Consider the following 26,473-nt stretch of genomic DNA (forward strand, 5'->3'; position numbering starts at 1 on the left):
AGTTGGCATCCTATTACAGTTCCACACAGGAAATCACTGAGCTCCTGAGCACGGCCCATTCTTTCACAAATGCTTGTAGAAACGGTCTCCATGCCTAAGTCCTTGATTTCATACACCTGTGGCAGGGCCAAGTGATTAGGACACCCGATTCTGATCATTTTGATGGGTGGCCACATACTTTTGGCAATATAGTGTATCACCTAAGTAGAAAGCTCTGTCAGACCATGAATACTCAAGTTGTAGGTTGAGGCTGGTCAAAGATCATCTATATGACATGAGCACACTGGTGTTTTAAAGACTTAGTGCAAAAAGAAGATTAGGAGTCCTTATCGACAGTAGCAAATGGGGAAAAAAAGGTCCTAACATTATACCTGTTGTACAAGAATAAGTGCATTCACGGAACAGCATTTGTGCATTTATTTCTTAATACTGTTAGACATTTAATACTCTTAAGACTTTAAAGTGACAACCGCAGACAGAATGAGCCTTCTGTCCTTACAAAACCGGACTTAGAAAAGGATCCTGAATTCTCTACAGAAAGAAACAAACTACAGTACGTTTTAAGACAGGGATTCAGTTGGCTTCCATACTAACCTACACTTAGTCATTTTGAGTGCATTCATATAACAATTACAGCAAATCTTGTGGCATTCAAGTCGATCACAATCGGACTGTTTGGTTTGAATGCCCTGAGATTACAATGTCCTGGATGAATGACAATATCCATAGACAAATACTTTCAGTACACAGTTGCTGCAGCCATGGATTCTAACCGCTTTCGGTCATTGCCATTTGGGCTACATAGCGAAAGGAGAAGGCTCAACTCCAGTGGTTGCAATTCACCATTAAAAAGGAGAGAATAACAATTTACGCATTTCCGGTAAGTGCACAATGTTTTAAAACATCCTCTAAAACTAAGTATGCAGTGAGTTTACATACTTCCATCCATCCATTTTCTGCCGCTTATTCCCTTTGGGGTGGCGGGGGGCGCTGGTGCCTATCTCAGCTACAATTGGGCGGAAGGCGGGGTACACCCTGGACAAGTCGCCACCTCATCGCAGGGCCAACACAGATAGACAGACAACATTCACACAACTAGGGCAATTTTGGGGTTGCTAATCAACCTATCCCCAAGTGCATGTCTTTGGAAGTGGGAGGAAGCCGGAGTACCCGGAGGGAACACACGCATTCACGGGGAGGACATGCAAACTCCACACAGATAGATCCCGAGCCCGGGATTGAACCCAGGACTACTCAGGACCTTCGTATTGTGAGGTAGACGCACTAACCCCTCTTCCACCGTGAAGCCCCCAAGTGTAGATACTTGTGCTACATGTACTGTATATTGAAGTGTAAGTAGGAAAGTGTGCCAATTGTAACAAAGCCATGACGCCTTAATTCTGGAGTTTTGGGCTGTGTTATAAATTGTGCACTTCCATTTCAATATGTTACGTATACTACATACTCTTGATGGTACCAATGTTGACAGTCTTTTCTTTCTTCAATTATTTTCAATAGTAAATTGCAGTAACTCACATTAGCCCCTTCCTCTTCCGCTACATGGCCAAGGTAACGTTGACTGGGGGCGGTTAGGTTAGTCTCCATCACTGCACACTCAACGTTTGAGTGCAAAGTCCGACTACTTCTGCCATATTCTCAGTATGAACGCAGGTATGCACTCGAAACGCTAAGAGCGAAAATGGAAGTGTGCTGATTGATACACCGGCTGTGTTCCAAAATCGCACACTTCAATATATATCCTATGTAAAATGTGTACGTAGTTCCAGAGGGCGCCAATGTTGACAGTGTAGTGCTGTCCAGGATACATTACACTGTTTGCGCACTTACCAGAAATGTTGTCGATATTTATCCGCGTCACCTTCTCTCTTTTTTAATTGTGAATTGTAACCACTGGAGTTAGTCCCTCCACTTCCTCTACATAGTCAAGCGTGGTTAGTTCTATCGAGTTCAGTGCAACACCTTTATTTTGACGCCGCAGCTACAGTATGCACTCAAAATATTCAGTCCAAGTATGGAAGTGCGTGAATGGAAACACAGCCTTGTGGAATGAGAACACTTAAAAATGGCGGCAGACAGTTGGGTTGTAACGGAAAAAGGTTTCCTATGTTTGTTTTTTTTACCAGTTGTTGCATTTATGGATAAAAAAATAAATTTGATGAATTATTACGTCTGTTGCTGCTTTCGGCCTGCTCTTTCTCACCACATTAGGTTTGCATAATCGTGGTAAAGAAGTCTCACCTGATACATTCATAGTCCATGAGATGTCCAACAATAAAACCACGTAAAAACACTTAAATAGTTCTGTCATCACTTTCTAACAGCTCAAATTAAAACTCTCCTACCTCAGCTCACTTTGCGTGGAAAGCGCTTCCTTTTCAATTAAATAGTGTGGGTAAAGGTAGTGTTTGATTCCCGCTGATCTCCCGACAGTCTCATAGGAGAGACAGGAAGCCGTTATTATCTGTTGAGTCCTGCTGGTCCGACTTGGCCGCCCGCGAGCTTTTGCTGGGATTGGGCGTGGTCGAATACTTGGGCGGGTACCTGATGAAGAGGCGGTCCTCCTCTTTCTTGATCCACCTGAGGAGCTTGGTGATGACCGTGATGGCGCAGGCCTTAGTCACCAGGGGACTGAAGCAGGTGTACAGCTCGAATTTGCTTGTCACCTGCAGGGCAGATATGGACAAGTGCATTTAAAGTACCCACACAGCTTTAAACTCCGTCGTGATGGATCAGTGTCGTTTCCATGGCGACCATCCGTCATCTACTTTTGTTGCCTGTAACGGCAGTCACCTCTTGAGTTAGTCACAGCACCAGTCATAAGTTTGGGGACATGTTAGCGTCATTTCCGTCTCCAAACTTTTGACTGGAGCTGTACGTTTTGGTTGTTCTGCAAGTTAAAGGCCTACTGAAATGAGATTTTCTTATTTAAACGGGGATAGCAGGTCCTTTCTATGTGTCATACTTGATCATTTCACGATATTGCCATATTTTTGCTGAAAGGATTTAGTAAAGAACATCAATGATAAAGTTCGCAACTTTTGGTCGCTAATAAAAAAGCCTTGCCTTTACCGGAAGTAGCAGACGATGTGCGCGTGACGTCAAGGGTTGTAAGGCTCCTCACATCCTCACATTGTTTATAATCACAGCCTCCAGTAGCAAGAGCGATTTGGACCGAGAAAGCGACAATTTCCCCATTAATTTGAGCGAGGATGAAAGATCCGTGGATGAGGAAATTTAGAGTAAAGGACTACAAAAAAAAAAAGTTTAAAAAAAAAAAAAAGGTGATTGCAGTGGGAGCGATTCAGACGTTATTAGACAGATTTACTAGGATAATTTTGGAAAATCCCTTATCTGCCTATTGTGTTGCTAGTGTTTTAGTGAGATTAAATAGTACCTGAAAGTCGGAGGGGTGTGGCCACGGGTGTGTTGACCGCGAGTGTCTCTGAGGGGAAGTCACGCAGCTGTATTAGGGAGGTAAGTACATTTATTGATAAAAGAAAAGGACTAAACTGTGTTAATATCATAAATAAATAGTGCATTTAGTTTCCTAAACAGAGGAGCAGATGGAGCCAAATAGAGGAGGTATCTATTCTTACACATTTATTTTGCATAATGAATCACGTGTATACATTTGATGGATATGTACTAGCCCAGGAAATATTGCAATTTATGAGATATGGATAAATTAAACTAATAAAGAGTTAAGAGGCATGCCTGATGAACCAAATCCTTGATTCTTCTGAAGATACCAAGAGATCTTGACAGTTTGTTGGTTACTGAACCTATGTGTTCTGTCCATGACAATTTTTCATTGATTAGGGACAGTGGTTCTCAAACTTTCTTCAGTGATGTACCCCCTGTGAAAATTTTTCTAATTCAAGTACCCCCTAATCAGAGCAAAGCATTTTTGGTTGAAAAAAGGAAATAAAGAAGTAAAATACAGCACTATGTCATCAGTTTCTGATTTATTAAATTGTATAACAGTGCAAAATATTGCTAATTTGTAGTGGTCTTTCTTGAATTATTTGGAAAAAAAGATATAAAAATAACTAAAAACTTGTTGAAAAATAAACAAATGATTCAATTATAAATCAATATTTCTACACATAGAAGTAATCATCAACATAAAGTGCCCTCTTTGGGGATTGTAATAGAGATCCATCTGGATTCATGAACTTAATTCTAAACATTTCTTCACAAAAAATTAATCTTTAACATCAATATTTATGGAACATGTCCACAAAAAATCTAGCTGTCAACACTGAATATTGCATCGTTGTATATTTTTTCACAGTTTATGAACTTACATTCATATTTTGTTGAAGCATTATTCAATAAGTATATTAAATTATTTTTTAATTGCTATTTTTAGAATATATATTTTTTAAATCTCACGTTCCCTTTGGCATACCTTCAAGTACCCCCAGGGGTACGCGTACCCCCATTTGAGAACCACTGGCGTAATGAATAATTTGTGTAAATTTGATGGATATGTATTTGCCCAGACAATATTTTACTATATGAGATATGGATAAATTAAACTGTAATAAAGAGTTAAGAGGCATGCCTGATGAACCAAACCCCAAATTCTTTTGATGATACCAAGCAATCTTAACACTTTGTTGGTTACTGAACCTATGTGTTCTGTCCATGACAATTTTTCATGGACTAGGATACCTACAAATTTGGCACATGAAACTTGACTAATTTCGATTCCTCCAATATAAAGCTTAGCACTCGGTTTACAGTATGTTTTGTTTTTGCTTGCAAACACAATAAAATTGGATTTTATTTATATTTAGTGATAGTCTATAAACAAGAAACCATTCAGATAGCACGGCTCACCATGAAGGTGAGGATTGCTGGTTTAGAAGCAGCTTTGCACTGTGGATAGACATTAACTGCTAGCTCCCTAGCCAGGGCGGTACATTGCGTTGAGGACACGTTGATTTGCTTGCCGCTGCCAAGTATGCGAGACACAGCTAGAATGTGTTAGCAACATGCATTATCATGATATTATTAAAAGCTGTATCCTCAGCCAAATTTGTATAATTCATATTGTTGACATCGCACAACTTTATGTGAAATGAATAAACAGTAAATGATGAATGAAATGGATTCATGCACATTTAACATCATCTTGTTGGAAAAGACGATGAGAGAGAGAGTACCACGCAGATGGCACTTTTGTACTTAGCTACAAGTTATTTTTTTAACTCAATAGTGTTTCTCATCTTATTTGTCAAAGTGCTCGCACATTTTGCAGTACTGATTTAAATAAAGCTAATCTATCCATTTCATTTGTCATTCCTATGTATTTTGCATTGTTTTCTTCATATAAAATGGTTATTATTCTCTACAGCAGGGGTCACCAACATTTTTGAAACCAAGAGCTACTTCTTGGGTACTGATTAACGCGAAGGGCTACCAGTTTGATACACACGTAAATAAATTGCCGGAAATAGCCAATTTGCTCAATTCACCTTTAATAAATAAATAAGTATATATATATACATATATATATATATATATATATAAAACAGGTATTTCTGTCTGTCATTCCGTCGTACATTGTTTTTCCTTTTACGGAAGGTTTTTTTGTAGAGAATAAATGATGAAAAAAAAACTTAATTGAACGGTTTAAAAGAGGAGAAAACAAGAAAAAAATGAAAATTTAATTTTGAAACATAGTTTATCTTCAATTTCGACTCTTTAAAATTCAAAATTCAACCGAAAAAAAGAAGATAAAAACAAGCTAATTTGAATCTTTTTAAAAAAATTAAAAAAAGATTTTATGGAACATCATTAGCAATTTTTTCCTGATTAAAATTCATTTTAGAATTTTGAAGACATGTTTTAAATAGGTTAAAATCCAATCTGCACTTTGTTAGAATATAAAACAAATTGGACCAAGCTATATTTCTAACAAAGACAAATCATTATTTCTTCTAGATTTTCCAGAAATTTTTTTTTAAAAGAAATTCAAAAGACTTTGAAATAAGATTTAAATTTGATTCTAAAGATTTTCTAGATTTGCCAGAATAATTTTTTAAAACTTTAATCAACTTTGAAGAAATATTTCACAAATATTCTTTGTCGAAAAAACAGAAGCTAAAATGAAGAATTAAGTTAAAATGTATTTATCATTCTTTACAATAAAAAAAATAAATTTACTTGAACATTGATTTAAATTGTCAGGAAAGAAGAAGAAGGAATTTAAAAGGTAAAAAGGTATATGTGTTTAAAAATCCTAAAATCATTTTCAAGGTTGTATTTTTTCTCTGAAATTGTCTTTCTGAAAGTTATAAGAAGCAAAGTAAAAAATATAAATTAATTTATTTAAACAAGTGAAGACCAAGTCTTTAAAATATTTTCTTGGATTTCCAAATTCTATTGGAGTTTTGTCTCTCTTAGAATTAAAAATGTGGAGCAAAGCGAGACCAGCTTGCTAGTAAATAAATAAAATTTAAAAAAATAGGAGGCAGCTCGCTGGTAAGTGCTGCTATTTGAGCTATTTTTAGGACAGGCCAGCGGGCGACTCATCTGGTCCTTACGGGCGACCTGGTGCCCGCGGGCACCGCGTTGGTGACCCCTGCTCTACACTATATGTATGTTTGTGTCAATATTTTTTGGGTGTCCGGAGCAGATTAATTGGAGTTACATTATTTCTTCGAAAAAAAAGTTGTATGATTTGATTTTTTTACAATACAAGTAATAATTTTTAACACACTTTCTCATGTTCTTCAGTGAGACGGCACGTCTAAAGTTTCAAATGGTAGCCTGCACTCCACGGAGCACTCACTCTTACTGAAGTTACAGTACAGTGTTTTGTGTTTTCATAGTAGTTAACTTCTTCACACCTATATAATTATTAAAAATGTTTTTTTTACACTTGTAGAACAATTGGACATTTTAAAATGGTTTTAAAACTCTGTTTGTAAATTTAAGAAAACATGTTTTTACAACAGCTACAACTTGACCCGAGAGCAGATGAATTATTTTGCCGTTATGTCCGCGGGAAATTGTGCGTGTTTTACAAATACGTACCCAGGCGAGCAGAGTTTCCCTCTCGGCTACGTGGTAGATGAGCTTGAGGGGTCTGGAGGTGCTGTGGATGCGGCTGTGCATGTAACGATAAAGGTCCAGTAGTCTCATTTTCTCCTCCTCGCTGCTGTATGGGGCCTCCATCTCTGGGCTGACAACGTCAACAGAAAAACACTGTGAGAAGAAATGTAAACAAACAGTGATTCCCAACCACTGTGTTGCGTTGTTCCAGGTGTGCCAATGGGAATTTTCACTTTTTTTGGGAGAAGATGATTATTGATTTACTAAAAATTGTGTATGCCAGTGATGTACAGTGACCGGCAGAACAATGACATGTTCTTCCACTAGATGGCAGAAGGTACATAATCAACCTTTATATCCACCTGTTGACATTCATGCAGGAGAATAAAACAGGTCACGCTTGTTGGTGTTTTACATTAGAGATCTACACTTATGTTTTTTTTTTTTCAAGGCTGATAGTAATAATTAGTACTCAAGGAGACCGACAATCGATATTTGGAGTTCATATTCATTTGCAGTAAAAGTTATTCAAACATGAATAGTATACGTCAATAAATAGCTTGACAAGGCTTTAATATTTTTTAGGGAAAGTCGGACCAGTAGCGACATTTTTTTATGCGGCGCCAATGTTGTGGTTATTTTAGCACCAAAACACATCAGGGGATTTCACAAACACCTTTATTACGTGTGTCTAAGAGGAGCATCAACGTTTGCATTTCTAAATATGGGAAATTTGGTAAAAATATAGGATTTCTTTGTATCACAATAACTCGCCACCTACTCAATTTTATAGCAGTTTATGGATTTAACACATTGTAAGCTTTCCTCATTAGGGACCTAGAAATATTATGCATATTTAAACAATTTAGGGCTCTTTCATGTAGCTTATAGTTGAGACATTTTTCAAGCTGGCTGACATAATTTCTGATTTGATGTTACAGAAATTATGAGAATGTGTGAGCTGCTGCCTGCTCTTCTTTACTTATTAATAAGTCTCCTACAAGGTTTATATTTTTGTCATCTTCAAGTCCATTAATCTATATCGGGTTATATTTTTGATTGAATCACGGAAAATGAAACTCTGGGTGCTCTTTTAATGAGCCCACGCACCGAGTGTTGCGGATAGAGGCTTGTTGAGCGACTCCCTCTCTACAGTAGCGAAAACAAAGAAACACAAAAAATGTTAGGTTTTGACAGGCAAGCTGAGGAGAAATACTGTAGCAGGAGAAAAAGGGTTGAGGTTGTGTGAGCTGTGCAGTGATAGCAGCTGAGCACACAGGAAAAGAATTCTCACAAGAACTCAAATAAATGCTTAGGCAGATATGAAAACATATTTGGGGAGAATAGTTGACAATTGGAGGAATTTTTCTTCTAAAACTTTGAGCACACCTCCTCATTCAATGAGTTTTCTTTATTTTTATGATGACTATTTACATTGTAGATTGTCACTGAAGACATCAAAACTATGAATGAGCACGTGTGGAGTCATGTACTTAACAAAAAAAGGTGAAATAACTGAGAACATGTTCAAAATTCACATTCATGTTTATATTCTAGTTTCTTCAAAATAGCTACCCTTTGCTCTGATTACTGCGTTTCACACTCTTGGGATTCTCTCAATAAACTTAATGCACACCTGTTAAGTGAAAACCATTTTAGGTGACCACCTCTTAAAGCTCATCGAGAGAATGCCAAGAGTGTGCGAAAAAGTAATCAGAGCAAAGGGTGGCTATTTTGAAGAAACTAAAATATAACACGTTTTCAGTTATTTCTCCTTTTTTTTGTTAGGTACATAACTCCTCATGTGTTCATTCATAGTTTTAATGCCTTCAGTGACAATCTACAATGTAAATAGTCATGAAAATAAAGATAACACATTGAATGAGGTGTGTCCAAACTTTTGGCCTGTACTTTGTGTGTGTGTGTGTGTGTATATATATATATATATATATATATATATATATATATATATATATATATATATATATATATATATATATATATATATATATACTAAATACTCCTATCATGTGTATATTGTAGCTGCTGATGACATTTGGTTTTAAATGTTAAACAATAAAAAGATAAAAATGCAGATACCGATATATGTCAAAATGCCAAAAATCTGCACCAACACTCGGTCTCTCTCTATTTTACAAGAGATGTTTCTAATGTAAAACATCTGACTTGGGAAATACTGCTGTATAACATTTACATAAGACTTTATGGACAAGAAGACAAACCTGGTGAACTGTGTGAGTTGGCGGTGGTTGTCGGGAACGTCGAAGGGCTTGTACATGAAATGCCTGAGGTCAGAGACGCCCACCTGGCTCACGCTGTACGACTGCGCCTTGGCGATGAGGCTGAGCGAGTTCTGAGCCACCATGGCCTCCTCGATCTTCCTCTTGCACTCGGCCACAGCGTAGAAGGCCTCCTTGTCCGTGGAGAGCAGCAGCAAGCACACAGTGCACTCGGGGGGGTCCAGGTAGGAGATGTACGCGTAGAAATAACAGTCAGGGTTGAAGAGCGGCAGGCAGATGGGAGTCCAGATCTCGCCGGCCTGGAAGGCGGACGAGGCACCGATGAGGTTGAGCAGCAGGTGGACGTCGGCAGGCTCCAAGCGGGCATCCTCGATGACGGTCTTCTCTTGCACGATGGTGAGCAGCTGGTTCTTGGCGATGAGAATGGAGAAGACCAAGTTGGGGGTGATGGCCTTCTGCAGGATCTGACTGAGCGAGTCCCTGAGAGAGGAGGCAAGGGGCAGGCAGTGCACGGCTGCCAAGAGGAAGCTGGGGTCCGAGTCCACCAGGTTGAGGAGGCCATCCAGGATCTTCTCTGAGCCCGCCAGCAACCGCCGCAAGTCGTAGTTCTTTTTGTGCTCGAAGATGCGCGAGATGCTGGCCTGCGTGAGCATGCTGATGATCTGGTAGTAGACGTAGAGGAGCTCGCCACGCAGCTGCTGCTCTGATTGGCGGCTGCTGGAGACGCAGACCAGCACCAGAGGGCCTTTCTGGAGGAACACCACGGTGTTCTCCTCTGAGGAAGAGACCACCAAGGACTAACATGAACAACAGCATGATGCTCGGTTTTGATTGACACAAAAACTGAGTGCACCGTCACATTTTAGCAAGCCTCATTATTACAGTGTCTTATTTCAAAGGACAATGCAAAATACAATAAAAGTGGATATATATACTTGTACTTTAGAGTTGTCAGTAGGATTGGGCAATATGGACGAAAAATCTTGTCATATTATATTGTAGCCTTCTGGGATTACAATACATATCACAATATACTTTTTGGTATATAAATAGAATAATTTCAAAACGAGCTAAAAAAAAAAGGCTTATACAGTTGCTAATGTATGTGGTGTGTCATTTCCAGTTGTAATATTTAATCCAAATTAATATTAATCTACTTGCTAATTTACTGTTAATTTCTGGGTATTTTATGTTGTAACATGGTTCTATCTACACATCTGTTAAAATATTATGTGCACTTACAGTATTGTTTTTTCTCTTTGATACTTAACGCTAGTTTGGGTGATACAATAAATGTGTGTATTAATTCAATATTAATTAGTTAAAGGCTCAGTATTGGTCATAATGTTCAAGAAGGATTACATTTTTGATCTAAATCAATAACAGATAAAACCAAAGGATGCTGATGTAACAATTAATTGTAGCAATTAACTATTGAAGTGATTTCCTTATTCCCTTTTATTACATACAAAATGCATTATTAAGTCAACAGTACAACATAATCAAACAAAAGCAGAAACTACTTTTGCCTTTTTTCTGAATTTGTTAACAACAAAAACTACAGGAAAAGATTTTGTTGTAATAAAAAACATTGATCTACTTTACTATATACTGATGCGATATTTGGTTTAATCACTGTCAACTATTCTATCGATCTGCCCACCCTTGTTTTCCTTCGAGAGCTTAAGCTTAGCGATTAGCTATGCTTTTTGTATCCTCCTCCAGTGTGTAGTGTAGCATGTTTACCTCGTCCCCTCCCTCCAATGATAATGTTACTTGTAATAAAGGTATCTCAGGCCATTCAATCGATCACAACTGGACTGTTAGATTTGTCTTAGAAGACGTTTCGCCTCTCATCCCAGTAGGCTTAACCGGTTCGTGCTCATAGCCTTAGATTGGTCAGATCAAGTCTTAAAGACTTAGATTGGTCAGATCTAGTCTAGAGGTTGGTGCAAAAACCCCAAATATTTATACTCCAAAACCAGGAGGGTGTGCCTGGGCAAGGATGGCTTTGCCCTATCCAAGTGGGGAAAAAAACTTTGTTTTAATGCAAACGACAGAGCTCTTTAGGCCAAGACTCAGCTGTCAACACCTGCACCTCGGGGAGAGACAGCACTATTTTGAGAACAAAAATGTAAAGATTCTGGACACAGATGGCAGATGGTACAAAGGAGGAGTGAGGGAAGCAATGTATGTCCAGTGTTGAAAAGACAGACCTGGACAAAGTAGGTGGTCTGCGACACCACCTGTCTCTCACAAACACTGTCCTTTTTACCATTCCTAAAAGGATCTGCAATTTAGCCTCCAACAAATAACAGGAGTTAGAAACATTCTAGTCACAGAAAGTGACCAGAGTGCCATTTGTGCAATTTGTTTGCAACTGAATGGAATGCTTACGCTGGGGATTCTGACTAATTTGGACTGGTAGTAGGCGGTCCGCAGTGATCGTTCTGCCACACAATACCTTAATGCTAACGAGGGTAAGTTACACTTCTAACACAGTCGTTGGGTTTGACAATAGAATTTCTCGTTTGCATCAAAAACAGTTATTTTTCCCACTACGATCGGGCGAAAACATCCTTGCCCAGAAATACCCTCCTGGTTTTGGAGTATAAATATTTGTGGTTTTGGCACCAGCCGCTCTACTAGATCTGACCAATCTAACTCTATAAGCACAAACTGATGAATCTTACTCAGATGAGCGGCAAAATGTCTAAGACAAACCAAACAGTCCAGTTGCAATCGATTGAATGCCCTGAGATGACAATGACCTGGATGAATGAGAACAATCATAGACATGTAAGAAAGGTACTTTCTTTGATGTAAATGTAGATGAGGATGAGTATTTAGAAGCAGCTTCGCTCTGTGGATGAATAGTACCTGCTAGCAAGAATGCTACAATGAGTTGAAGACAGCCAGGTTCGCTTGTCACTGTCAAATTTGCAGGACAATATGTCAATATGCATTATCACAACATAACCATAGTATTAAAAGCTCTATCGTCGGCCAAATGTATACTGTTTGACTATATCGCACAACCCTAGTACCGTAGTCAATGTACAGCTTGTATACCTTTACTATTCATTAAAAATGAGTAAACACACAGCAATGGGTAAATCTGTACAACCCCTGGCAAAAAATTTTATGAAATCACCAGTCTTGGAGGATGTTAATTCGGTTGTTGAAATTTGTAGGGGAAAAAAAGCAGATAACAGACATGACACAAAACTATAGTCATTTCAAAGGGAAACTTTTGAGAACGCTAAATGAAATCAAGGATATAAGTTGAGGTAGTAGTCAGTATCAGTTTTATTAGATCAAGCAGAGTTAAGGGAATTATGGAATCACGGAATACTGAGGGAAAATAAACCAAATACTAATACTTTGTTGCACCACCCATGTTTTTTATAACAGCCAGCAGTCTCTGAGGCATGGACTTAACAAGCACTCTTCATCAAACTTCTTCCAACTTTCTTTGATCGCTTTGGTCAGATCACCTTTGCAGGTCGGAGTTTTGTCAAAGACCATTTTCTTAAATTTCCACTACAGATTTTACATTGGATTGAGATCCAGACTACTTGCAGGTCATGACATGCATCTTATGGATCGTTCTTCAAGGAAGGTTTGAACAGTTTTTACTTTATGACAAGATGCATTATCATCTTGAAAAATGACGTCATCATCCCCAAACATACTTTCCGTTGATGGAATTAAGAAAAGTGTCCAAAATATCGATGTAAACTTGTGCATTTATTGAAGACAGCCATCTCCCCAGTGCCATTACCTGACATGCAGCCCCATATCATCAATGACTGTGGAAATGTGTATGTTTTCTTCAGGCAGTCGTCTTCAAAAATCTCATTGGAACCAAAGAAAAGCTCCAGCATCACTATGTCCAATGCAGATTTGAAATTCATCACCATTCATCATTGTTTTACCTTTTCCTTGTTTTGTTCTGTTTGGTTGTTAATGACGGCTTTCATTTAGGTTTTCTGTCTTTAAATAAAATTTATTTTAGGCCCTTTCCTACAGTTTGGTCACATACAGTGACTCCAGTTTCCGCTCAGGCTTCTTCTTTTGTTTTGCTGCGCATTTTCTGTTTTCAAGACATATTGCTTTAAGGTTTCTATCTCAAACCTTCCTTGGTCTACCACTATGCTTGCCTTCCCCAACCTTCCCATGTTGTTTGTACTCGGTCCGTATTTTAGACACAGCTGACTGTGAACAATCAACACCTTTTACAACATTGAGTGACGATTTACCTTCTTGAAGAAGTTTGATAAGCCTCTCCTTTATTTCAATTGACAGATCTCATGTTGGTGCCATGATTCATGTCAATCCATCTGGTGCAACAGCTCTGAGGTGTGAACACTCGGTTTTAACTGCAGACCATAAGCAAAATTTAATCTAATGCAGATGTTACATTAGGAAATAAAAATTCCAGGGTGAGTCCATATTATTTTCCTCAGAATTGCGTGAGTCCATATTTTTTTTACTCTGATTTAAAAACGAAAGTTACTGATGTCCACAATTTATTTGAGTGTTTCTTAAAGCCAGAAAGTTGTCATTTGGCATGACTATAGTATTGTGTCATGTCGGTTATCTTTTCACACTATTATGCTAGATCCACTCAACGTCCATTGCACCGGTCGCCCACATCTGCGGTCCTCTCCAAGGTTTCTCATTTTCATCCCATTGGGTTGAGTTTTTCCTTTCCCTGATGTGGGATCTGAGCGGAGGATTTCGTTGTGGCTTGTGCAGCCCTTTGAGACACTTGTGATTTAGGGCTATGAGTAAACTTTGATTGATTGATGGACTTTCTACAAAATTAAGCAACTGAATTGGCAACACTAAATTGGCCCTAGTGTGTGAATGTGAATATTGTCTGTCTTTCTGTGTTGGCCCTGTGAAGAGGTGGAGACTTGTCCAGGGTGTACACCGCCTTCCGCCCGAATGCAGTTAACCCCCCAAAAAAGGGACAAGCGGTAGAAAATGTATGAATGGATGATTGAACATCCTTTCAATCTGGTTATTCAATATTTTTTGCCAGGGATTGTATATCATTGATACTAGAGTGATTGGGTCCATATTTTTTATTGTTATTCTTCTTATTGTTTAGAAACATAGGGAATTATTTCCTGGACCCAGGAGGACTTTGAGGACAAACAACCAAACAATTTGGTTTTTGATTAAATTGTGTAGTATTGATGTTTGTTTTGCAATAAAAGAGAGTAAGGAACAAGTTCAAATATTGTGTTGATATTGTTAAAATGTCAATAGCAGTCACTATAAATATGTTGAGAAACGTTCAGTTAACACATGTAATGGGTATTGACCAATCCCACTCAAGGATGATCAGTACCGGAAACGGCAGCATAGAACATCCCTAGAAGAAAACTTTTGGAAGAAAGACGAAACATCTTCAAACAAACCAGAAGAGTCCAGTATCCTTGACTCAACTTTTACAAAACAAATAGCATTGTCCCTTGACTAGATATGATATTAGACTTGCTGAAGTGCGAGGCATGTACTCACCTGTATGTCACTCACCTGAATAGACTGAGCGTATGATATTATCTCCACTTTGAACAAAGGACACCAGCGCCATCATGACCCCCATTGTAGACGACAGAGCCTCTTCGCTGCCGTATCGAGAATAGATGGGCTTGCCCGCCTCACTCAGCACAAACACATGCTTCCTGTGCTGCCGCCAGCTGTCGGCAGTCACGTCCTCATCACGGTGGGACACGTAGGCCGGAGACTCCTGAGGGCCCACCTCTATCAACGGAGACGACCGTCCCTTGACGCCCAAACCCTGCTCTTCCAGCTTGGCCTTGACTAGCATGGTGACGACAAACTCTCCTGAGTCGCTCTGGTCGTTTTGAGCGCCATCGGCGGTTGTTCCATCCACTTCCAAAGTGGAAACGTCGCTCTGAGACCCCTCGTTTTCTAAATTTGTCGCCAGATTAGGAAGAGACGAGTCCGGAGCGGGTTCTTCCGCTGGAACATCTGACAAGAGCGAATCTGTGGGCTCCTCTTTTTTAGCAGCATTTCTTGCCATGAGGTCTGGAAACATGTGATTCCCCAAAAGTGAAAGTGAGGTCGCTAGCGTGTCGGCCACTAAAATGAAAAAAATAAAAGATTCATGTGATGAGCAGCAAAATATGAAATTTAAACTTTTATTAACATAAATCTTACCTTGTATGTTGACTTCTAAGTGTGGATGACATATGTTAACTCCTTCATTCTCTCCTTCATGATGATTGTCTCTATCCATGATATCATCCCAGTAACTAAAAGGCAAAATAACAACTTACAAGACAGACTCTTAACAACCGAGTAGTTATCTGACTGTAAAGCATAGTCACACCAAGCATCCCAAGACTCTTAATAAATGAATAGCAGCAATTATACTAGGGTGGTGTCACATGATGACATGGAAAAGCTGCTGTAGAGGAATTACAACATGGAGCAGGCTAGAAATGCTCCAATTACAGGTATGCACTCTAGATCAGTGTTTTTTAACCACTGTGCCGCGGCACACTGGTGTACCGTGAAATATTGTCTGGTGTGCCGTGAGAGATTATGTCATCTCACCAATTGGGTTAAAATTTTTCAAACCAGTGATTAGAATCTGCAAATGTGCCGTTGTTGAGTGTCTGTGCTGTCTAGAGATCGGCAGAGTAATCATGTAATACTCTTCCATATCAGTAGGTGGCAGTTGTTAGCTATTTGCTTTGTAGATGATGGGAACGATGATGATGGTTTGCAGGTAAAAAGGTATCCAACGCTTAAACCAAAAATAAACAAAAGGCGAGTGCTGCTGAGAAAAGGCATTGAAGCTTAGGGATGGCTATGCAAAACTGAAACTGAACGGGCTGCAAAGTAAAAAAAAAAAACAGAATGCTGGACGACAGCAAAGACTTACAGCGTGTGGAGCAGAGACGGCGTCCACAAAGTACATCCGTATATGACATGACAATCAACACCAAAATAGGAGCGCAAGACAACAACTAAAACACTAAACAAAGGAAAACACCAAAAAACTCAAAATAAGTCATGGCGTGATGTGACAGGTCGTGACAGTACACCTACTTTGAGACAAGAGCTATAGTGATGCATGCTTTGTTATGGTTTAAAATTCATATCCAACACTTTTGGGAACATCTTTATACAGTCAATATTGGCTGCTGAGTTTAATTTTTTTAATGTTTTCTGCTGGTGGTGCGCCTCTGGATTTTTTCAATTCAAAAAAAGTGCCTTGGCTCAGAAAAGGTTGAAAGAGCTCTAGATCAGTGGTTTTCAACCACTGTGCCGCGAAATACAGTCTGGTGTGTCATGGAAGATTATGACATTTCACCTAATTGGGTTAAAAAAATATATTTTGCAAACCAGTAGTTATATTTCGGAAACGTGCCGTTGTTAAGTGTCTGTGCTGTCTAGAGCTTGGCAGAGTAACCATTGAATACTCTTCCATATCAGTAGGTGGCAGCAGGTAGCTAATTGCTTTGTAGATGTTTGTGATGATCACAATATGCAGACCACAGCGGGAGGCAGTGTGCAGGTAAAAAAGTATCTTACGGTTAAACCAAAAATAAAGAAAAAGTGAGTGCTCCTAAGAAAAGGCATTGAAGCTTAGAGAAGGCTATGAAGAACAAAACTAAAACTGAATTGGCTGCAAAGTAAACAAAAACAGAATGCTGGACGACAGCAAAGACTTACAGTGTGTGGAGCAAAGACAGCGTCCACAAAGTATATCTGAACATGACATGACAATCAACAATGGCCCCACAAAGAAGGATAGCAACAACTTAAATAGTCTTGATTGTAGGGTTTGGCGATATATCGATACACTCGATATATCGCAGGTTTTTCTCTATGCGATATAGAAAATGACTATATCGTGATATTCGAGTGTACGACCTCACGCAGTTGCTTTTAGCTGCGGGCATTACACTACAGGCGTTTTCCCACTCTTTCTTGTCCCTCCTGACAGAGACGTAAAACAAGCGCACCCTTTACACACGTCACACGCTCCCGCGGAGCAGCCAGGTAGCTACATGGTAACGTTAGCTGTGATACGGTGCAGTGCGGGTGGTAATACGAGAGAGAAAAGGTGCGAATCTGGTAAAAAATAGAGAAATAATGAATTACCAAGAAAAACAGCACGGGATCCATTGTCTGGCGGTGGTTTGGCTTCAAGCGGGAATATGTTCAACATTAATGCGGCAAAAGCGTTGCTACAAAGTATCACCACTACTAATTTGTAGCATCATTTGAAAAGTCACCCGCTATAGAATGAAGAACGCTTGAAACTCTGCATGTCAACATCTCCGGCCAGTGCCACACCAACAAAATGGCAAAGCAACTATTTCCACATCAACACAGTATGAAAAAAAAGTTAACAACAGAAGGAGATAACGTCCGCAGGAACCTACCACATAGCGAAGGACATACTGTACACCATTTGATTTTCTATTATGCAGCTCATTTTTATTTGACAGTAATTGAAATATCTTGTGTGACATCATGCACAAAAGTGCACTTTATTTGTTTTTAACTATTGCAGTGGCGTTCTGTACAAAAAGTATACTTTAATTTAGTGTTGTTTTGATAAGTCATCTTGGTGACATCATTCCCAAAAGTGCACTTATAGCTTGTTTTGAAATGTCTCTGACAATCTGGCACTTTCTGTTTTGGAAATGACATGAATGTTTGTGCCACTGCTTAATAACTGTTTAATAAATACAGTTTTGGTAAATTGACTTAGTTGTGATTTCCCTCTCTGCATGAAAGTTTCAAATGAGCGTATATTAATGCAGTATGAACAAGAATATTGTAACGTAGACACATAGAATCATCATACTGGTTTGATTATATGCATCAAGTTTTCATTCAAGGCTAAGGCAAAATATGGAGATATATTTCGTGTCATGGCCTAAAAATATCGAAATATTAATAAAAGGCCATATCGCCCAGCCATACTTGAGTGCTAAAATCAAAAGCAGGTGCGGGGAATAGCGCGGAAAGGGAGACGTTAAACTGCTACAGGAAAATCCACCAAAATAGGAGCACAAGACAAGAACTAAAACAGTACACACAGGAAAAGAGCAAACAACTCCAAATAAGTCACGGCGAGATGTGACAGGTGGTGACAGTACACCTACTTTGGAGACAAGAGCTATAGTGATGCATGCTTGGTTATGGTTTAAAGTCACATCCAATACTTGCCAGAACGACTTTTAATTGTCAATATCGGCTATTGAGTTTCATTTTAAAATTATTTCTACTGGCGGTGTGCCTCCGCATTTTTTCAATGAATAAAACGTGCCTTTGGTTCAGAAAAAGGTTGAAAAACACTGGTCTAGATAACACCACCAAAAAGACCACGACGTTTAAACTGTTAGCCAAGAGACTAACATGTCCTTAATAATGAGCTTTTTTCCAATTTTTGAACATAATTGACTGTTTATCTTAATTGGGCGCATGTTGACAACACCAGCTAGCATTACATACAGCTAGCAAGCGACACACACACACACAGTACAGTAAAAAGCTGAAGCTTAAACAGGAGTCTCAAGTGAGCCGCCGCACATTTACAACGACATTATAAGAGGTATATCTTACGACTGTGTTCAGCTGAAAGGTCGAGACACCTTAACTGCTACATGGACTCTCGCTGGTGCTGGTCGGACTTGCAAAACGAGCCGTCGCTAATCTAAGAAAACAAACGTTCCTTTTACCGCAGTCGGCATCCGGATTCAGTGACGTCACTAGGGGGATGGCCAATCCGGCTATACGGTACTGCAAGTGGCCCCTCCCCCAAACAGACAGCACACATATATATATATATATATATATATATATATATATAGATAGATAGATATATATATATATCTATATATATATATATATATATATATATACATATCAGAATCAGACTATACATACATACATATATATATACATATACATATACACATATACATACATATACATATAAATAAATAAATGGGTTGTACTTGTATAGTGCTTTTCTACCTTCAAGGTACTCAAAGCGCTTTGACACTACTTCCACATTTACCCATCCACACACACACATTCACACACTGATGGAGGGAGCTGCCATGCAAGGCGCTAACCAGCACCCATCAGGGGCAAGGGTGAAGTGTCTTGCTCAGGACACAACGGACGTGACAAGGTTGGTACTAGGTGGGGATTGAACCAGGGACCCCCAGGTTGCGCACGGCCACACTACCACTGCGCCACGCCGTACATATGTATATATACATATGTATATGTATATATATATATATATATATATATATATATATATATATATACATACATATGTATATATACATATGTATGTATATATATATATATATATATATATATACATACATATGTATATATATATATGTATATATATACATACATATGTATATATGTATACATATGTATATATATATGTATATATATACATACATATGTATATATGTATACATATGTATATCAATCAATCAATCAATCAATGTTTATTTATATAGCCCCAAATCACAAATGTCTCAAAGGACTGCACAAATCATTACGACTACAACATCCTCGGATGTGTATATATATGTATATACACACACAATTATGTATATATATATATATATATATATATATATATATATATACACATATATATATGTATGTACATATACATACATATATATACACACACACATATACATATATATATATATATATATAAAATATATATATATATATAAAAAAATATATAATGTATATAAAATATATATATATATATATGTAATGTATGTATATAAAAAAAAAAATACATATATATATATATACATATATATATATATATATATATATATATGTCTGTCCATCAATCCATTTTTCTACGCTTATTACCTTTGGGGTCGCGGAAGGCGATGGTGCCTATCTCAGTTACAATCGGGTGGAATGGCGGGGTACACCCTGGACAAGTCGTCAATATATATATGTATATATATATATATATATATATATATATATATATATATATATATATATATATATATATATATATATACTTGATCATTTCGCGATATTGCCATATTTTTGCTGAAAGGATTTAGTAGAGAACATCGACGATAAATTTCGCAACTTTTGGTCGCTAATAAAACAGCCTTGCCTGTACCGGAAGTAGCAGACGATGTGCGCGTGACGTCACCGGTTGTAGAGCTCCTCACAGCCTCACATTGTTTACAATCATGGCCACCAGCAGCGAGAGTGATTCGGACCGAGAAAGCGACGATTTCCCCATTAATTTGAGCAAGGATGAAAGATTTGTGGATGAAGATAGTGAGAGTGAAGGACTAGTAGAAAAAAAAAAGAAAAAAAAAGGCGAGGGCAGTGGGAGCGATTCAGGTGTTATCAGACACATTTACTAGGATAATTTTGGAAAATCCCTTATCTGCTTATTGTGTTACTAGTGTTTTAGTGAGATTATATGGTACCTGAAAGTCGGAGGGGTGTGGCCACGGGTGTAGTGACCGCCAGTGTCTCCGTGGGAGGAGGTAATAGTCACTGCAGCAGCTGCAGGAAGACGCTGGCTCCGCTCATAACTACGGTAAGAGCCAACTTATTACCACCATTTTCTCACTGAAACCTGCCGGTTGACATGTGGTCGGGATCCATGTGCGCTTGACCGCTCTCTTCCATAGTTAAGCTCCACCTTCAGGAAATTTAAACAAGTTTGTGTGGCTAAAGGCTAAAAGCTTCCCACCTCCATCTTTCTACTTTGACTTCCCTATTATTAATTGAACAAATTGCAAAATATTCAGCAACACAGTTGTCCAGAATACTGTGTAATTTTGCGATGAAAGCAGACGACTTATAGCTTGGATCGGGCTAGAAAATAATGTCCGCTACAACCCGAGACCTCAAACGCACGCGTCATCATACGAGTCATCAACACAACACTTCGCGGGAAATTTAAAATTGCAATTTAGTAAACTAAACAGGCCGTATTGGCATGTGTTGCAATGTTAATATTTCATCATTGATATATAAACTATCAGACTGCGTGGTCGGTAGTAGTGGGGTTCAGTAGGCCTTTAAATCACGTCTTAAAACATATTTTAACTCTTTGGCTTTTGAACCAGCATGAGAGTTGTGTGATTTTAGTCCATTTTATTTTCTCTGATCTATTTATTACTATAGTTGAATGTTTTATATTATTGACTCTTTTAGTAGCTTAGCCTTAAATTCTGCGCAGCACTTTGTGAAACCTAATTGTTTTTTTTAATGTGCTGCGTAAATAAAGCGATTTGAATTGGAAGTGTTACGTCACTTTATATTCATCAACCCTACGGCCGTAACTAACGTAAAAAGGTAGCGAAACATGGCTACCTAGTGTTTGTTGTGCTCGCAAGCGAGGGATATTTTATCACATTTTGAACATACACGCGTCTTTACCCTTTTTTCGACAAAAGCTCGACATTTACCGGTTATTATGGAGGAATCTTGGATTTTGATTTTCTGTCCAGTATCGCGGATTAGATTGGAAGTGTTACGTAACTTTATATTCCTCAACCCTACGGCCGTAATTAACGTAAAAATGTAGCGAAACATGGCTACCCAGTGTTTGTTGTGCTCGCAAACACAATTTGAACATACACAGGGCTTTACCAATTTTTTCGACAAAAGCTTGACATTTACCGTTCAATATGGAGGAATCTTGGGATTTTGAGTTTTTGTCCAGTATCGTTGACAGCTGCTTTAAAAATAAAGTGGATTTTTTTGATTGGATTTGATACGTAACTTTATATTCATCAACCATCCGGCCGTAACTAACGTAAGAATGTAGAAAAAAAGTGGCTACCGAGTGTTTGTTGTCCTAGCAAGCGAGGGATGTTTTTTTATCACATTTTGAACATACATGCAGGTTTACCCTTTTTTCGACAAAAGCTCGACATCTACCGGTTATTATGGAGGAATCTTGGATTTTGAGTTTCTGTCCAGAATCGCTGACAGCTGCTTTAAAAATAAAACGGATTGGATTGGAAGTGTTACGTAATTTTATATTCCTCAACCCTACAGCCGTAAGTAACGTAAAAATGGAGAGAAAATGGCTATCTAGTTTGTGCTCGCAAACACATTTTTAACATACACAGGGCTTTACCAATTTTTTTGACAAAAGCTTGACATTTACCGTTCATTATGGAGGACTCTTGGGATTTTGACTTTCTGTCCAGTATCGCTGTCAGCTGCTGTAAAATAAAGCCGATTGGAAGTGTTACGTAACTTTATATTCCTCAAACCAGTACGGCCGTAAGTAACGTAAACTTGTAGTATGTGTTGTGCTAGTGGGCGAGGGATGTTTTTTTAAATCACATTTTGAACATACACAGGGCTTTACCAATTTTTTCGACAAAAGCTTGACATTTACCTTTGATTATGGAGGAATCTTGGGATTTTGAGTTTTTGTCCAGTATCGCTGCTTTAAAAATAAAGTGGATTTTTTTTCATTGGATTTGTTATACGTAACTTTATATTCCTCAACCCTACGGCAGTAACTAACGTAAAAATGTAGAAAACATTGGTTTCTGAGTGTTTGTTGTGCTCGCAAACACATTTTGAACAAACACAGGGCTTTACCAATTTTTTGACAAAAGCTTGACATTTACCGTTCATTATGGAGGAATCTTGGGGTTTTGAATTACTGTCCCGTATCGCTGACAGCTGCTTTAAAAATAAAGTGGATTTTTTTGGATTGGATTTGTTACGTAACTTTATATTCCTCAACCCTACGGCCGTAACTAACGTAAGAATGTAGAGAAAGATGGCTACCGAGTGTTTGTTGTGCTAGCGAGCGAGGGATGTTTTTATCACATTTTGAACATACAAAGGGCTTTACCCTTTTTTTTCTCTCGACAAAAGCTTGAAATTGACCGTTCATGATGGAGGAATCTTGGGATTTTGAGTTTCTGTCCAGTATCGCGGACAGTTGCTTGTCATTTATGTCTGAGTTCGTGGAGGACTGGCTGTCAAACGACCTGAGAGTGTCCATATTTAAAATCCTTCTCAGCTGGTTGATTTTAAGCCTTGTAGCAATTCACTTCGCCTGGAAGGTGTACGGGAACACGGTGAACGACATGTATTACAGACAGGGTGAGTATTTCCAGAACATTCGATGACAATCGCGTTGGCTGGCTAATGCGATTTTATTGGTGACGTTCAAGGGAGTGGACAAAACGGGAGTACGCCTGACACAACAGCTGGCTCAGGACGATGGTAGGCGTTTGCACACCACTAAGTGTTTTCAAACAAAATAACAATTTTATAAACAGCGTTCTGTCATTGTTGCAGGGGTGGTGCCGCGGGAGAACCTTTCAAGACTCACGGAGATTGACCGGACTGTGTTATGATACAATAAAAATCCCAGGCACCGCGAATGCATCGTAGAAGGTGACATCATTCAAGTTTTACAAATCCAATGACTGGAAAACACTTGTAAATACACAATTTAATTTAAATCAAGTGTCTCTCATCATTTAACGGACGTGTCTCTTGAATTTTCGAGGTATTGCAATGTTAAGTTAAAGTACCAATGATTGTCACACACACACACTAGGTGTGGTGAAATTTGTCCTCTGTATTTGACCCATCCCCTTGATCAATCCTCCTGGGAGGTGAGGGGAGCAGTGGGCAGCAGCGGTGGCCGCGCCCGGGAATCATTTATGGTGATTTAACCCCCAATTCCAACCCTTGATGCTGAGTGCCAAGCAGGGAGGCAATGGGTCCCATTTTTTATGTAGTCTTTGGTATTGACTTGGCTGGGGTTTGAACTCCCAACCTACCGATCTCAGGGCGGACACTCTACCCACTAGGCCAGTGGTTCTCAAATGGGGATACGCTAGAGATGCGCGGATAGGCAATTATATCATCCGCAACCGCTTCACCAAAGTTGTCATCCACCTGCCGTTCACCCGAACCAACATTTTATCAGAACCGCAACCGCCCGCTGAAATACATCAGAGGTCGGCCACCTATACCACTCACAGTTATTTAAACCCGTTTCACAGAGTAATGAGGACTATTGGAGCCGCCAACGTTCTCGCGAATATCCAATTGCCGTTCATCCTGATAAGAATACGGGCGTGCTGTTAAGCCATTGCCTTTGACACCTTCAACAACATGTACGAACCGATTGTTAGTCCGGCAACATGTTGTCCGCAATCACACGTACAAGATTGAAAGGCATACTGGGTGATACAGAGTACACTGATGGTTGTGATATAAACAACTTTAACACTTACTAATATGCGCCACGCTGCGAAGCCACACCAAACAAGATTGACAAACACATTTCGGGAGAACATCCTCACAGTAACACAACAAATACCCAAAATCCTTTGTATCCGTGACAGAGCCTGAATATATTTTACACCCCCCGCACCCTGAAAAATAGCAACAATTCAATAATCCTTTATAAATATATTAATTGACTAATACTTCAAGAAAATATGACTTTAAGTAAATAAACTGTGAAAAGAAAAGCAACAATGCAATATTCATTGTCGACAGCTAGATTTTTTGTGGACATGTTCCATAAATATTGATGTTAAAGAGTTATTTTTTGTGAAGAAATGTTTAGAATTAAGTTGATGAATCCAGATGGATCTCTATTACAATCCCCAAAGAGGGCACTTTAAGTTGATTACTTCTACTGTATGTGTATAAATCTTTATAATTGAATCACTTGTTTATTTTTCAACTAGTTTTTAGTTATTTATATATCTTTTTTTTCCAAATAGTTCAAGAAAGACCACTACAAATGAGCAATGTTTTGCACTGTTATACAATTTAATGAATCAGAAACTGATGACATAGTGTTGTATTTTATTTTTTTATCTCTTTTTTTCAACCAAAAATGCTTTGCTCTGATTAGGGGGTACTTGAATTAAAAAAATGTTCACAGGGGGTACATCACTGAAAAAAAGTTGAGACCCACTGCACTAGACCACTGAGTAGGTGCTGGTTGTCTGCGTCCATAAGAGTAAATGAGCCCAAACAATGTCAAATTTGGACTCAAAAGACCTGGGTTGACCTGTGTTGTGCATGACGTCACGTCCTGTCGCCTCAGACTCGAGTGGGCAAACAAGCTATTCTAAGCTTTTTTTTTTTAAATTGAACTACAAGCATACATTTATAATGCACACAAAAGTCAAGGCACTTTTAACATGAAAGAAAGAAAACAGCAAATACAAAGAGTAAAAATACTTTAAAAATGTGAAAAAATACTACCTAAATCATTTTAAATGTTTTTAACAATTGTATCAATTTAGGGCAGTGGTTCTTAACCTTGTTGAAGGTACCGAACCCCACCAGTTTCGTATGTGCATTCACTGAACACTTCTTTAGTGAAATATTTAATGATTTTTTAAAAGTTAATTCAAGACAAAGTCATACGTTTTTTTTTACTAGTGCACAAAATGAACTGTGCATGGACATCACCTTGTTCAAAGTGGGGCGGCATAGCTCGGTTGGTAGAGTGACCGTGTCAGCAACTTGAGGGTTGCAGGTTCGATTCCCGCTTCCGCCAATCTAGTCACTGCCGTTGTGTCCTTGGGCAAGACACTTTACCCACCTGCTCCCAGTGCCACCCACACTGGTTTAAATGTAACTTAGATATTGGGTTTCACTATGTAAAGCGCTTTGAGTCACTTGAGAAAAGCGCTATATAAATATAATTCACTTCACTTCACAACAAAACCAACACAGTGCATGAACTCTCAACAAATGACACACCTGCAAATCAGATGGAAAATTAGAGGAAACATTTTTTGGGGGTATCCTCGTACGCCGATAGGGAGAAGTTTTTTATTTACAAGATGATTGGGGTGTGTCTTGACCTCCACGGCGGAGGCTCCACCGAACCCCTGAGGCCAACTCACCGAACCGCTAAGGTTCGATCGAACCCAGGTTAAGAACCACTGATTTAGGGGCTTCTGTCCTCTTAATCATTCTCTAAGATTTGATTGATAATTGTTACCCATTAAGCCAATTAGAAAATGTAAGCCTTTATGTAGAAGATTTTTTGCCTGGAACATAATGTTGACAAACCT

General features: G+C 38.7%; 2 protein-coding genes across 7 annotated transcripts; one reads left to right on the forward strand and one right to left on the reverse strand.

The window, feature by feature from the left end:
• Positions 1 to 393: 393 nt before the first annotated feature.
• mon1bb (MON1 secretory trafficking family member Bb) lies at positions 394 to 22,698 on the reverse strand. 6 transcript variants are annotated; one of them, XM_061889064.1, is made up of 7 exons: positions 18,975 to 19,132; positions 15,546 to 15,640; positions 14,898 to 15,467; positions 9,330 to 10,122; positions 7,069 to 7,216; positions 3,416 to 3,482; positions 2,495 to 2,684 (listed from the first exon to the last, which is right to left on the reverse strand). In XM_061889064.1, the coding sequence occupies exons 2-7, from the start codon at positions 15,622 to 15,624 to the stop codon at positions 2,635 to 2,637; spliced, it is 1,707 nt and encodes a 568-aa protein (XP_061745048.1). In that variant the 5' UTR covers positions 15,625 to 15,640; positions 18,975 to 19,132; the 3' UTR covers positions 2,495 to 2,634. The 6 variants fall into 6 exon arrangements, with proteins under 6 accessions (XP_061745009.1, XP_061745028.1, XP_061745019.1 ...); XM_061889025.1 differs by lacking the exons at positions 3,416 to 3,482; positions 18,975 to 19,132 and adding an exon at positions 22,558 to 22,698 and having other exon boundaries at positions 394 to 2,684; XM_061889044.1 differs by lacking the exons at positions 3,416 to 3,482; positions 18,975 to 19,132 and adding an exon at positions 22,326 to 22,435 and having other exon boundaries at positions 394 to 2,684.
• On the forward strand, positions 22,676 to 23,881 carry tcta (T cell leukemia translocation altered). Its single transcript, XM_061889076.1, has 3 exons — positions 22,676 to 23,516; positions 23,588 to 23,639; positions 23,715 to 23,881. Exons 1-3 carry the CDS (start codon positions 23,303 to 23,305, stop codon positions 23,755 to 23,757), a joined length of 309 nt encoding a protein of 102 aa, XP_061745060.1. The 5' UTR covers positions 22,676 to 23,302; the 3' UTR covers positions 23,758 to 23,881.
• The last annotated feature ends 2,592 nt before the right edge of the window (positions 23,882 to 26,473 follow it).

This window comes from Nerophis ophidion, linkage group LG02 (assembly GCF_033978795.1).
Source record: "Nerophis ophidion isolate RoL-2023_Sa linkage group LG02, RoL_Noph_v1.0, whole genome shotgun sequence".
Lineage (NCBI taxonomy): Eukaryota > Metazoa > Chordata > Actinopteri > Syngnathiformes > Syngnathidae > Nerophis > Nerophis ophidion.

Excerpts from the sequence above, each read along its gene's own strand:
- tcta (XM_061889076.1), top strand. The coding sequence starts at position 23,303 with ATGATGGAGGAATCTTGGGATTTTGAGTTTCTGTCCAGTATCGCGGAC. Across the intron at positions 23,517-23,587 it reads CGACATGTATTACAGACAGG|GGAGTGGACAAAACGGGAGT; the intron begins GTGAGTATTTCC and ends GTGACGTTCAAG. Across the intron at positions 23,640-23,714 it reads ACAGCTGGCTCAGGACGATG|GGGTGGTGCCGCGGGAGAAC; the intron begins GTAGGCGTTTGC and ends TCATTGTTGCAG.
- mon1bb (XM_061889025.1), bottom strand. The coding sequence starts at position 15,624 with ATGGATAGAGACAATCATCATGAAGGAGAGAATGAAGGAGTTAACATA. Across the intron at positions 15,468-15,545 it reads CTTAGAAGTCAACATACAAG|TGGCCGACACGCTAGCGACC; the intron begins GTAAGATTTATG and ends TTTTCATTTTAG. Across the intron at positions 7,217-9,329 it reads CAACTCACACAGTTCACCAG|CCCAGAGATGGAGGCCCCAT; the intron begins GTTTGTCTTCTT and ends TGACGTTGTCAG.